Genomic DNA, 13,910 nt, shown 5'->3' on the forward strand with positions numbered 1-13,910 from the left:
GGTAGATCTAGAGGAAGCAGCCAGAGTGTGTAGCTTCAAAACTATTGCATAAAATTAGCTTACTGCCTGCCAATTGATTATTTTCTCTAGGGACTGGGCATTTCAACATGTATGGGATGATTATCCTACATCGTATCTCCATGATGTTTACATCCTCCAAGACCATACCTGCAGATATCTTATGAATGCCAAGAATGTCTACCTTAATAGCTTCAAATATGTCCTTGCATACAGAACTTGTGAACATGGAGATTGAATCATGCTGAACTCCCATTTCAGACAATAGATTGCCATGTGGGAGTTCATGCATTATTCAAGTCTGTAGGGCCTATCCTCAGGTGGACTGGTGATTTAATTTTCAGCACATCCACTACACTGAAAAATTCTCATATTGAGGGGGATTACTATGTACAATTGTTATTTAACCACTGGTACATGCCTGCATAAGAGACAAAGGTTTACTGTAAGCTGGAATGTTTGAAGTTTACAGGTTATCAGAACAATAATGCTCAACTGAACAATACACCAAGATATCCAAAAAAATCCATAACACAGATCCAATAGTTAAGAAGTTTAACATACTAATAAAGGAGAAATAAGCATTATGCATAAAACAATTGCATTAGGATGTCAATCTTATAATAAATTTAAGCCCAAAAGAATCTGGGATACATATAGCCAATGGCTTTCTTTTCAACATGTGTAGTGTAGCTGATGGCTTGTTTTTCAACATTTATAGCATAGTCAATGGCTAGCATTTTAAATGCTTGTAGAGAAGACAAAGTCCATCTTGCAACATATTTGTAGAGTATCTTGATTCTTCGTTCGCTCAAGACAAAGTACATAAGTTAAACCTAAATAGAAAGCGTTACCAACCACCTCAAATATTGTTCTTTCAGCAATTTGAATTAAAACTTAATACGTGAGCCCTCTCCATATGCACAATGGTATATCTCTCCATATGCACAATGGTATATCTTTCCATAGCCTCTGCCATAAATCTCCATTACCTGAAGAATGAATAACCCAGTTTTCTCCTGAAGCCCTACCTGATAATGTTGGGTTTATTAATTTGTCTCTTTGGTCTTTTATTTTGGAAAACATCTTGCACAATTGCTGGTGCCTCTAGTGTCAAAGCATACATTTTCACTGGAAATAACTCCTGAGGAAAGCCCTTTTGTGCCTGAAAAAAGCTTGAAGTCAATAAGACGGGAGAAAATAATTTCCATAATTCGCACAGGAGAATACCAAAGTCATTTACATTTCACAAATAATAACCCACAATTCTGCAATTCTGCAAGCACGAATCCCAGCTTTTGTGTTAAATCTACAGAATATGTCATACCTTCATTTGGTTCAAGTGTAAACCTGCCTGGCTGAAGAGCTTTCGGAAGTATGCATCAGATCTTGTAACACTGTGATCGTCCTTATCCAATACAAACCCTACAGTAATGGCACCATCATACTCCAAGATATCTCATAAAGGCCAAAAAGTCAATAGAAGCAATCACAACCTACTCACCGTTCCTTGCAACATTCTCCTTCAATACAAAGAAACCCCCAGGTTTCAGACCTGCCTGAAGATGCAGTTTTCACTTCAAATTTCAATTGTGAAGTACTAAAATTGACTATTTCTAAGAGTATTAAAATCTACTAATGCAGCATCATCCTACAAAAAAATTGAAGTGAACTATCAACATGGCCCAAAACAAATACAGAACTTTGGCTCGGCTGAAAAATTCCACTAAGTCAGCATCTGTAAGGTGGCCAATACACCATTGAATCCATATTACATCATATCTGCCTGCTTCAGGAGTGAATTCCTACATCAAATATATAGCATATCAGACATTTATGTCCTATCACCTTTGTTTAGAAAGCATGGACTATAAGATGAAACATAAGAATAAAGTGGGGAGCAAAAATTTTAAATAACCTGTAAAGGAATACAGTAAAAATTCACAGCCCTATGTGCCTCTGATTTGGAATGCTTGTCAACCTTCAATTTTTCACGAGCGCTCTCCAAAAAGTGTGAAACTGGCTCTACAAGGTCGACCTGACATACAAAAATAATAAAGTATCAAACCTAAAGAAGAAAATTGTGGGATGCAGCAGAATGAAGTTCGCAGCAGATTTTTGTATAGAAAACATGAGAAAAGTATTTTTACAATAGATTGATGCTGCTTTGTATGAGACCCATCGTAGACTTTACCAACCAAACACAGCATCAAACTTTTGACAACTGAGCTGTAGGTAGAAAGGTAGCACTCCAGGAAAAAGGTAAGTGGAAAGCAAAGGTTCCCAATATGCATAGGCAGAATGTTGTTAATGAGAAGAACATGACGGATTTCACGACTTTAACGAATAAAGATTTTCAAGCCTTGCTCTGCATCAATGGCTAGGTAAGAATGTGGATGGGTCGCCTAGCATCTATATTCATCCAGGAATGGCTAACTGCTTTTAGATACTGGACATGCTCATGATCTGCAGAATTTTTTTTGAAATCATTCAATCCTTCTCCTATGCCTCTTCACTGTCACTGTCTGCTTGTTCATATTTGCTACAAGAAAATTATCTGACACAATTCATCTGTCAGAGGTTCATCGTGACTGCTTCCTGGAACACTTTCACGGAAGCATTCTATGTCCCATAAAATTACCGAAATAGGAAGGGGCAACACATTTTGGAGGCGGTATAATTTTAGGCCATTTTTGGGTACAATAAAGCGGGAATATGTATTTGTGTGTGTGTGTTGCCCTGTAATCTGCCCTAAAATCACAAAATCCAAATTAAACAAGGAACACAATATAGTTAGAGATATAACCCTAACCTATGAATAAGACAAGCATGTTTTGGCACCTGCAACCAAATTAGTTAATGACATAATCATAATAAAGGTAATACATTTATTTTGTTTAAGAGAGAAATACACTTATATCACATAATTTTCATGGCCTCAATCCACAATGAGGGTTGAGATGGGAAAGACATAATGAGCTACCCTAACAATCTCCAGCCCTAGGCCCAAAAGCGGATACTTTATGCCCCTCGGTTTCTGTGCCTGTACATCATTCCTTTCCATTGCACTATCCTTATCTCCTGTTCTGATTGAGGACCCATTTCTTAGTTACCTCAATAATGAACCCATATAGGCTCTGTAGGAAGATTTCACTAGGGTGCCCTCAACCCTGGGCCCAAGAGTGGAATCTCTATTCCCTTGGCCTCATGCAGTCCTTCACCGATTTCATGAGGTGATGTAGCTGGTGAGGCTTCACTGTTCCGCATCCCTTCACTTCCTCGCCTTCTTAAGATGGTTTATTATTGCAGGCATATGAGATTTGCCATTTCATAGATATAGTAATATATTTCTCTGCACGTCTTATTCTAAGCCTATGAATATATCAGAGAATGGCATATGTTTACTCTCAGCACATAAAATATATCAGGGATTAGCCTTTGTCTAATCTATATAAACATATAGAGATAAAGTTTGCAAGAAAATAGTAATATATCTCAGCAGTATATTTAGTTTTTCATACCAAAGTAGCTGAGAACATTATTGCAACTTGATCTGCTATAAATGATTTTTGGTTTGATGACTGTCTGCTGACAGTCGCTGCATGGATAATGCCCTCTTGAAGTCAATCTTTTTAAGTCCCTTTATATCTTTTCTCGAAGGACGGAAGAGCCACATCTCTTCCCTCAACACCCCTTCAGTTCTGCAGTCACAACTCTTCCTTCTTAGAGTCAGCTTAATTAATTAATCACTGCCATAGTCGCACCTCTTTGCTAATTAATTGTTGTTTGTTATTAATGGGTCAGCAGTTTAATTGACCACTGATTATTATTAATAGGCTGGCCCTAATTTTAACTATGCCACACCCCTCCACACTTGACAAATAAAGAAGTGGAATCCAACACCTTAAATGGCACTTGACAAATAAAGGAGTGGAATCCACTGTCTTAAGTGGCATTTGACAAATAAAAATGTGGAACGCACTTTCTTAGTGGCAGTGGAGTGAATTACATTTATTTGATGGATTTGAGCATGAAGATTGTGAAAGCAGCAGCAATTTGAAGTGGGGAAAACTCTGGTCCAATCATGAAAAACTTACGGGCCCGGCTGATCGAGTGGCCTTGATTTAAGTTACTAAGAGCCAATAAATGACACATGGGTCTCAAGTTAACCCTACAAGCCCCAAACTTCCAACCTATGGGCTTGAGTCCTAACTCGGACCCAAAAATTGATGAAGATAAGGTCTAAATAAGGCCTATGATGAAATTTATGGACCTATAACCCAGCAGTAAAGCCCAAATCTCAGCTTGTAGGTCCTAAATCATGGCCTTAATCCAAACGTGTGGCCTCCTAAATCAACAGGTGGCCCCATAAGTCTCAAACATATGTGCTGAAATTCAATATGACCAGCCCCAAATCAGTGGCATGTGGCTCTAGACCCAAATGCAGAGGCTTAATCTCTAATGTGTGGGCTTGAGTTTGGTAAAATAGGCCTTAAGCCTAAAACGTGGGGTCTCAGTGTGTAATATATGGCTTCTTGTCCAACCCATGACCCCAAATCTGGCCTCATCACCAAGCATGTAGACCTAAGTTTAATAAACATGGCCTCAATTTCAATGCAGAGACCTAACTTTAGTGAGAAAACAGCCTTCAATAGGCCAGCCGCCATAATCTCAAGCATGTGGTCTCAAATCTGGGCGTATATGCAATAGGCAAGGCCTTATATCTAAATGTGTGGGCTCAATCTCCATGAAACGGACCCAAATCTGGGCTTAATTTCCAGCTCGGAGCCTTATATTCAAATGTGTAGACCTTTAAATTCAAACACAAGTCCCAATTTCGATTCTGTGGGCCTAAATCAGGCCCCAATTCAAATGTCAGGCCTTAAATTCAAACATATGGCCCCTAAGTCCAATAAATCTGGCCCTAAGTCCTAACGTGCAGGCCTAAACCAGGACCTAAATCTAAAGCCTGGCCCTATACTGAAATGTATAGGCTGATTCTAGCGATAAGGCCTTAAAATCTAAATGTGAAGGCCTAAGTTTTAAGCGTATGATCCTGAAATCGATGAGATAATGACCTAATTCAGGCCTATAATGCCAAACGTGCAGCCATAAAATCCAAATTCGGGCCCCAATTGATGGCAAGTGGGATCTAAATTCGATCCAAGACCTCGTAAATTTAAATGCAAAGCAAGAAATCTGATCCAATAGCCTCGAATTTAGCCATGGGAGGCTCAAAATTAATGAGTGACTACATCAGCCATGCATAAGAGGAAAATTTGATCCTAGAAAAAACGTCTTGTATTGAAAACTTCAGATCCCACTAGTATTGAATTCAATGAGAAAGCCATGAATTACATACAAGAGCATCAATTCTTTAATATAGCTATCAATGTGTGTTGGATAGATTCAATTTGTGTAGCCTAAAGGGAATATCAATTCAAGAAGGAAAACCTATTTAAGCTTCGATGTTTTTCAAACATTAAAACTTAGAAAGACATCACTTCAAAAGTTTCTTTGGAGGTATATCAAGAGCTGTTTTCATCATTTTGGTGGAAGAATTTAGTAAAGCTAATAAAAGGGAAGTCCTTTTCAAGTTTCATGATAAAATAGACTAATTACAGTGGTTAAGTCACTTCAAACCATTTTAGGACTTGAAATCAAATCAGACCCGCCTAGTGATCTGCCTTGGGCAACGCTGTTACAGTTACAGGACAGTCATTTGAACAAATTTTTAGAGTTGTACAACCTCATATCAGTCACGTTGCAGGTCGCAGTCATCTATATTCTCATTGTATTGAGGTAAAGTCATTGAGAGAACACTTGTATAACATCTCACACTAGAAACTCACAATTTTGAATACGCTTAGAGCTTTTCCTATAATTAGCAGCCTAAAAATCACTGTCATTTGAAGTCTGATCCATTTGATCTTTGCAATTATAGTCAGATAATAATTGACATCTGATTTATTGTAATGTCCCCTTTTTGGGATGTTAGAAATATTAAAGGCATATTTTTAAAATTGACTTGGAGAGCGTGGACTCAAAATATTAAAGGTCAATTTAATATTACAAAGTGGGGAAAAAGGACAAGGAGAGATAAGAAGATTAGCTAGGAGAGAAGTCGAAGAGTCACAGCTGTGAAGATAGAAGGAGATGAGGCTCTTTCATTTGGGTATGCTTGATTTATTATTCAGATTTCAGTTTCTCTCTTGCAAGAGTATTTGGAAAGCTTCAGCTTTCAGCTAGTATAAAGACGTAACCCCTCGTGCTGGCAGACAGTGGATGCAATCCCATTGTCCTTGGAGACATCACATCAGGTGTCTCGTATGTGCTTATAGGTTTTTTTCTTAAGTTTTCCAATCTAACTGTTAAACTGTGTTTAAGATTGGATTTTTTAGTGTTGGTTATTATATTGTTGTTGTATAATGCAATAACGTGTTTTAAGGAGTTGTACAAGGGTTTACTAGTTTTTATATTACGAATTTGTAACGCATTTTCATATGCTCAAGTCTTGAATATTATTTTGGAAAGCACGGATTATTATCTTGTAGAGAATCTTCAGGTTTTATCATTGTATCGTATTACATTCGCCTATGTTTGAGTTTTGAAATATTATAATCAAGAAGCTGGATTAATATCTGGTGGAGTTTTTACTGGTTTCGATTTGGTTTTGTAAGACATCTGCATATTTTTAGTTTTGAATATATTTTTGGGAAGGATCAAGCAAATATCCGGTTTGGGATATTTCAGTGGTATTAGAGCTGGTTTTTCCTACCAGCCTAAATGGGTTTGTATAACAGACATTTATAGAAATTTAGGAATTGATTCATATTTCTAAAGAAGAAGCAGTGAATATTTTTTGTCATCAAAGGTTGAGAAAATTTGTTTGTGCAAAGAAAATCGATGGTATGGTATTCTTGGAAGATACAGTTGCGGGGAATTAAAGATGTCTATCTGCCTATCTGTTATATTCTTAGCACGCAGGGATATTTCAAGTAAGGCAAGCATCCCGTATTTTCAACCAAAGTAAACTGGCCATTCTAGCAGGTATTGCAGAATGGAAGAAAGAATACATCTTTGAACATGAGTTAGGAGAGAATAAAAAAATAGGATTTGTAGTTTTGCAGGAAAAGATTCTGTGGAGCTTCCAAAGTCGAGTCAAGTGGAAAAGTTGAATGATTTTTTAGGCTGACTTACTCAAAGTGGAAGATTAAAATGCAGGAAAAGATTTAGACAAGAGAACCAAAGATATCAGTTGTATTCATTCACAAATAGATTAGGTGGATTTTTTTTTCCCAACTCACTCAAGAAGAGAACATGGGGATTTTCTTAGTTTTAGCACCGTTCTTCCATAATGCAATTAAGAAATTTCTCAAATCATCTGTATTTTGAGCACAAGTTCACTGGTTTGATATACTCATACACTTCAAGTTTCAACTACATCTAAGGAAGTAAATTATTGGAGTCGATACATCATTCACGGGAAAGTCAAAAGAAGAAAATAAGGCAGCAGACGTGACCCTACAGGTTCAATTGGCATTTATATGACTGTAGTTTAACCAAGGGCTGATATCGGGATACAAGAGGAAGACAATCAGGTAGTTACGGTGGCCTTTCTACAAGAAGCACTGATAGTATGGGGAAGTTCGAGTCTCTCAAAGACTGATTGGAATAACCAGTTTGTTTCACGTGATTGACTATCACAGCAACTAAGGCCCAATGTTGCTCAGGGAATGATAGAAGGTTTGTGCAACACCCATTTCTATCTATCAGCAGAGATTAGCATCTATTGGGTTTAACGTTGATGTCCGACAATCAAAGCAGTGTAGGAAATATTGTTTGAATAAATTTCCATAACTCAGGTTTTGCCAATTCTCTTGAATATTGACATACCAACATTGTAATAGCTTGCAAACAAATAAATCCAATATGTGGAGCCATTACAAATTATAAAGAATTACTGTGCCCAGTTGTTTGGATTGAGTGGTGAATAATCGACAAGTTTTAATAAAGAGGCACGATTCACTTTTTCAAGTAGTTATCTGCCGCATGGGGGTTTATACAGTGGGAAAGTAACCGATAAGAAACTTGTCAAAAAACATTGGTTGAGGTGCTCTATAGAATGACACGTCTCAAGATGAGACACATCATCATGCGTAGGGAATACATGTCACAACTCCCACTTTAAAACTGACAGAGTATAAATTTTAAAGCAAACCTTGCCAAAGGACTAGAATTACACGGCGAGAAGAGGCTTACAGGTGTTGTTTAGAACTCGAATTTACCATTGCAACATTGACTCAAGTGGCCAAACTTTTTTGGACATATTGAAGGATTACGATACTTGTTTAAATATTAAGAATTGGCATAGCAGTTGTTTATATACTAGCCCATATATTTAATCACCCCCTGCATATATCAAAGACAATATAATTCATCGATATTTGCTTTGGAAAGGTGAAGGTAGAGCTAACGACATGATATGTATTAGTGGATTAAAATCTAGAAGTTATTTCTAATTCTAGTGGTGATATCTATCCATTTCCTTGGGGGAAGCTTTTTAGAAGATAACACATGGACAACAATATATGCCAGTTTTAATATAAGAGACTTCTAAATTATGTTGTGATTAGAAACGTCCATTCACAAGAGTGTGAAAACACCTGAAACGTCAACTATATTCCTAGTTGGTGAAGACAATAACTACAAAAACAAATATATTCCGCTCTTGTAGTTATTGTACCTATGCATGAGCTATGTTGTTTCAGGTGGCATTGGTTTTATCATCAACACATTCAATGTTAAGTACCCAGTGGGGCAAAAGTTACTGATACTGGTTACGGATTGGTAAAGACTTGGAAATCAACAAAAAGTTTTAGATAGCTGTTGAAGAGCTGAATATTGCTCAATGAGATATTTATTTTCTGGAAGCTGCAATTTGTGAGAGTTAAGCTTCAAGATATTATTGCTAAGCGAAAATAGTTTATATCTACAATGTGATCCTTGTTGCCTTCAAACAACTAAAAAACTTGGTTTCAGTCACAAATTCCCACATTCATGTTTACATTACCCAATTGAAGGTGGGATAGATTCTTATACTATAAAATATTCAACATTGAATAGTGGAGGTGGCAACCATGCAAAAGAAAATGTGGAGACTAACTATTTGTATGAACTTCCTAAGGTGACGCAGGCAAAGGATGAATAATTAGGGCCAAAGGCTCACCTAGCTATCCAAACCACCCTGTAAGAGTTAACACAATGGAAGCAAACACAAGGAATAGCAATCAAAAGAGGAAAAAGAGAGAAATATTTTTATTGATTCCTCAAAACATCTTCATACATGCCTAGCTGTAAGGCCTTCTGGGTTACGACCAATTACAAATACATTCACATTCAAAGATCCAACTGCAAATTCGCACTTTCAGTTCTGCTCTATAATCTACTCCCAAAAACTTGTCTAACTCTAAGCCTAAACACTCTATATATACTTGCCAAAACGGCTTAAAAATTATTCTAGAACATTACATAAGAGGAGGGCTAACCCAACAACGCTCTGGACACATCCCAAGAAAAGATCTTAATATAAATGTCGCGATCGAAAATAAATCCAGCAAGTCGGCTTGCAGAAATCACGTCCAAATGCTGACACTCGGCATACACTAGGTAACTCGGCACATGAAGAAACACTCGGCATACACTAGGTAACTCAGCACATGAAGAGTCACTCGGCACATGAAGGACTGCTAGGCACATGAAAGAATTGCTAGGCACCAACTTGCAAAATGAACAAAAATGAGCAGGATAACAAGGCAACCCAGGATGCTCCTGCATCAGACAACTGGGGTTGAAAGAAATGATTCTCCTGAATCATTGAGATGTCACAACCTGAGATGAATCCAACTCAAATTGAGAAATCCATGAACCATCTTCAATAGGTATGTTCTTCCACTTCACCAAATATTCATAGTAATCTTTTCCTCTTGTGCTCTTGCCAACTCTCTGATCCAATATCTATTCAACTTCTTCAATCTGCTTCTCAGGATAATCATCTGATACAACAACTTCATCCTCTAACTCATGATACTTATACAAATCAGCAATATTGAATATAGGAGATATATTCATGTCATCCGATAACTCAACTTCATAAGCATTACCACTGTCAAACTTCTTCAAGATCTTACAAGGTCCAAATTTCTTCATCTTCAGCTTACTGTATGTTCCAACTGGAAATCTTCCTTTCTTCAAATGAACCATCACCTCATCACTAACTTAAAAATCATGGTGTCTTCTAGATTGATCAGCATTCTCCTTATACTTCTGATTACTTTGTTCCAACCTCAACTTCACTTCCTTATGCAAAGACTCCATAAAATCAGAAAATTCTTCTCCTACAGCGCTGCTCTTTTCTTCACCAACATCTCTCAAATCTGATATACCTCTAGGATGCATTCCAGTAACAATCTCAAAAGGTGTCTTCCCTGTACTCCTATTCACAGAATTATTATATGCAAATTCAGCTTGTGTCAATACCATCTCCCAATTACTTAGCTTATTCCCAACTAAACATCTCAGCAAATTACCCAAGCTTCTATTCACAACCTCTGTCTGTCCATCTGTCTGTGGATGGAATGTAGAACTAAAATTCAGCTCAGTACCCATCTTCCTCCACAAAGTCTTCCAAAAGTAGCTAACAAACTTACTGTCTCTGTCAGAAATAATACTTCTTGGTGATCCATGCAATCTCACAATCTCTTTAAAGAAAAGTTCAACAACATGCTAAGCATTTGATGTCTTCTTACATGGTATAAAATGAGCCCTCTTAGAAAATCTGTCCACTACAACAAATATAGAATCATATCCCTTCACTGTCTTAGGTAATCCAAAAACAAAATTCATACTAATGTCAGTCCAAGGTTTCTCAAAAACAGTAATAGGTGTATACAAACCAATATTTTGACTCACCCCTTTTGCAGCTTGAAAAACTCCACAACTCTTTACAAATTTCTCAACATCCTTATACATTTGTGGCCAATAATACTTCTCTTTCAGCAAACTCCATGTCTTATCAATTCCAAAAAGTTCAGCCAATCCACCACTATGCTTTTCTTTAATCAGATTCAACCTCATAGAACTTCTAGGAATACACAACTGAATGCCTTTGAACAACATACCTTCTTGAATGAAATACTCATCATACTTACTTATGTGATCTGTCATATTTGGTGCTCTGCACTCTCTCCACGCCTCAGAAAAATCAGGATCAACATCATACAACTCTTTCATTTCATCAAAACCAAGAACTTCAATCTTCATTTCAGTCAACAAAGAACATTTTCTACTCAATGCATCAACAACTCTATTAGTAACTCCATTCTTATGCTTAATAACAAATGTGAAACTCTGCAAGTGCTCAACCCACTTCATATGTCTCTGATTCAATTTATGTTGACTTCTCAAGTATTGTAAAGCTTTATGATCAATATACAACACAAACTCCTTAGGAATCAAATAATGTCTCCACTTCTTCAAAGCTTGAACAATAGCATAAAATTCTTTATCATACACAGAATACTTGCTTTTAGCATCATTCAACTTTTCACTAAAGAAAGTAACAAGTTTACCTTCTTGACTTAATACAGCTCCTATTGCATTACCACTTGCATCACATTTAACTTGAAATACTTTGTTGAAATCAGGTAAAGCCAATATGGGTAATTCAACAACCTTTTGTTTCAAAGTCTCAAAACTCTTATCAGCTCCATGTGTCCACTTGAAGTCCTTTTTATCTCCCCTCATTGTCTCAGTCATAGCATTACAAACAGAACTGAAATTTTTTAAAACTAGCCAAACCATGAAATGATCTTACCTCACCCACATTCTTAGATGTAGGCCATTCCAAAATTGCTTTAACCTTCTCAGGATCCATCTTCAAACCATCAACTCAAATCACAAATTCTAAATACACAATCTCCCCTTGCATAAAAGAACACTTTTTCAGATTAATCAGCAACTTTTCCTCTTTCAACCTTTGCAATACTTGTCTAATATGCTCAAAATGTTCTTCCTTAGTCTTATTGAGTATCAAAATATCATCTAAATAAACAATGACAAACTTACCCAAAAATCTTTTCAGAACTTCATTCATCAACCTCATCAAAGTACTAAGTGCATTAGTCAAACCAAAAGGCATAACCAACCATTCATACAAACCATCTTTTGTCTTGAAAGCAGTCTTCCATTCATCACCTTCTCTGATTTTGATCTGATGATAGCCACTCTTCAAATCAATCTTGGTAAAATACTTTCCTCCACTCAAACAATCCATTATGTCATCCATCATCGGCATAGGAAACCTATATTTCACTGTTATCTTGTTAATGGCTCTGGAATCAGTACACATTCTCCATTCTCCATTCTTTTTAGGTGCTAATACAATAGGTACAATCCGTTGACTCAAGCTCTCTCTGATCAAACCTTTCTGCAACAACTCATGCACTTGTCTGTTAAGTTCTTCATTCTTTGTAGGTGTCAATCTATATGGTGCTTTGTTTGGAAAACTAGCTCCAGGAATCAGATCCATACAATGACTTATACTTCTTACTAGAGGTAAACCATCAGGAATATCATCAGCAATAATGTTTTATACTCATTTAGCAATTCTGTAATTTCTACTAGTACTTGGCTATCACTATCTGTTGTCACTTAGTCATTACCAGCTTCTGTTGCTCGATGATTACTACCAACACTCGGTTCTCTAGGAACTATGGCAAAACAGACTTGATTCTTTCCCATTAACCATGCAAATATTTACAGCAATACAATTAACCTCATCTGGACTTTCAATTAAAGGCAGCAATGTTTGTTTCTTCCCATTTACCCAAAGAGTATATTGATTCAATCTTCCATCATGCATAACATATCTATCATATTGCCAAGGTCTACCCAACAAAATATGACAGCAATCCATGGGCATAGTATCACACAAAACTCCATCAAAGTAATGTCCAATTTTGAACTTCACAAGGCATTGCTCACTTACCAATATCTTATGCTCATCTTTGATCCATGAAACATGATAAGGTTTGGGATGTTTCAACCTCTGCAACTGCAACTTGGTAACTAGCTCTTCTGATGCCAGATTTGTAGAAGTTTCACTGTCAATAATCACTTTGCAACATTTTTCAACCATCTTACATCTTGTCTTGAGAAGACTTCTTAAAACAAGTTCCTCATCACTTCCCTTATACATAAGGTTCTTCTCACCATCAGATTTTCTCCAGCCTCAAGTCCACTTGGTGAACCCTCATCATCTCCTTGAATCACAACATTTTTGTTAGCTTGCCGACTTTCAGAGGATCTACATTCAAAAGATCTATGTCCCTCTTTACCACATCTGAAACAATTACTATGAAATCCACCTCTAGAATAAAAATTACGTCTTCCTTGGTAAGAATTAGTGCCTCCTCGATAAGAATTACCACTTTTCTATTCAGTCTTGCCTTTGTCATCATTTTTCCATTCAGATTTGCCTTTATCTTGCATAGAACTGTCAGATCTGCCACTTTCTCCATAAGATCTACCTCTGCCTCTTTGGAATCTACCACCTCTACCTCTTTGTCTTTGTTCATGCTTCTTTGTTAAGATCTCCTCAACCTTCAAGGCATATTGGTATGCTTCTTCCAAACTTTCCAACTTCACAAAACTTATTTCATCTTGTATTCCAGATCTCAATCAATTTATGTACCTTGCAATTTTCTCAACATCATCATCCACATGTCCAAATCTAATGTCCAATCTGTAGAATTCCTCAGTATATTCTTTCACAGTCATGTCTTTTTGTTTCAAATTTTGCATCTTTCTCAACAAGCTAACTTGGTAATCAG

General features: G+C 36.8%; 2 protein-coding genes across 2 annotated transcripts in view; both read right to left on the reverse strand.

Moving 5' to 3' along the window:
* Positions 1-602: 602 nt before the first annotated feature.
* Positions 603-13,910, reverse strand: part of LOC149571351 (alpha amino-terminal protein methyltransferase) — a 108,935-nt gene continuing 95,627 nt past the window's right edge. The window contains exons 3-7 of the mRNA XM_089812890.1: positions 1,937-2,056; positions 1,722-1,823; positions 1,523-1,577; positions 1,346-1,443; positions 603-1,183 (exon numbers count right to left, since the gene is read on the reverse strand). Coding sequence (XP_089669016.1) covers positions 1,046-1,183; positions 1,346-1,443; positions 1,523-1,577; positions 1,722-1,823; positions 1,937-2,056 — 513 coding nt within the window. The 3' untranslated portion in view covers positions 603-1,045. The remainder of the gene's footprint in view (positions 1,184-1,345; positions 1,444-1,522; positions 1,578-1,721; positions 1,824-1,936; positions 2,057-13,910) is intronic.
* The window catches only part of LOC149571352 (uncharacterized), a 106,795-nt gene continuing 94,866 nt past the window's right edge, over positions 1,982-13,910 (reverse strand). The window contains exon 2 of the mRNA XM_089812891.1: positions 1,982-2,769. Coding sequence (XP_089669017.1) covers positions 2,561-2,769 — 209 coding nt within the window. The 3' untranslated portion in view covers positions 1,982-2,560. The remainder of the gene's footprint in view (positions 2,770-13,910) is intronic.

This window comes from Cupressus sempervirens, chromosome 2, assembly GCF_028749045.1.
Source record: "Cupressus sempervirens isolate cs-2001-9-10 chromosome 2, ASM2874904v1, whole genome shotgun sequence".
Classification (NCBI taxonomy): domain Eukaryota; kingdom Viridiplantae; phylum Streptophyta; class Pinopsida; order Cupressales; family Cupressaceae; genus Cupressus; species Cupressus sempervirens.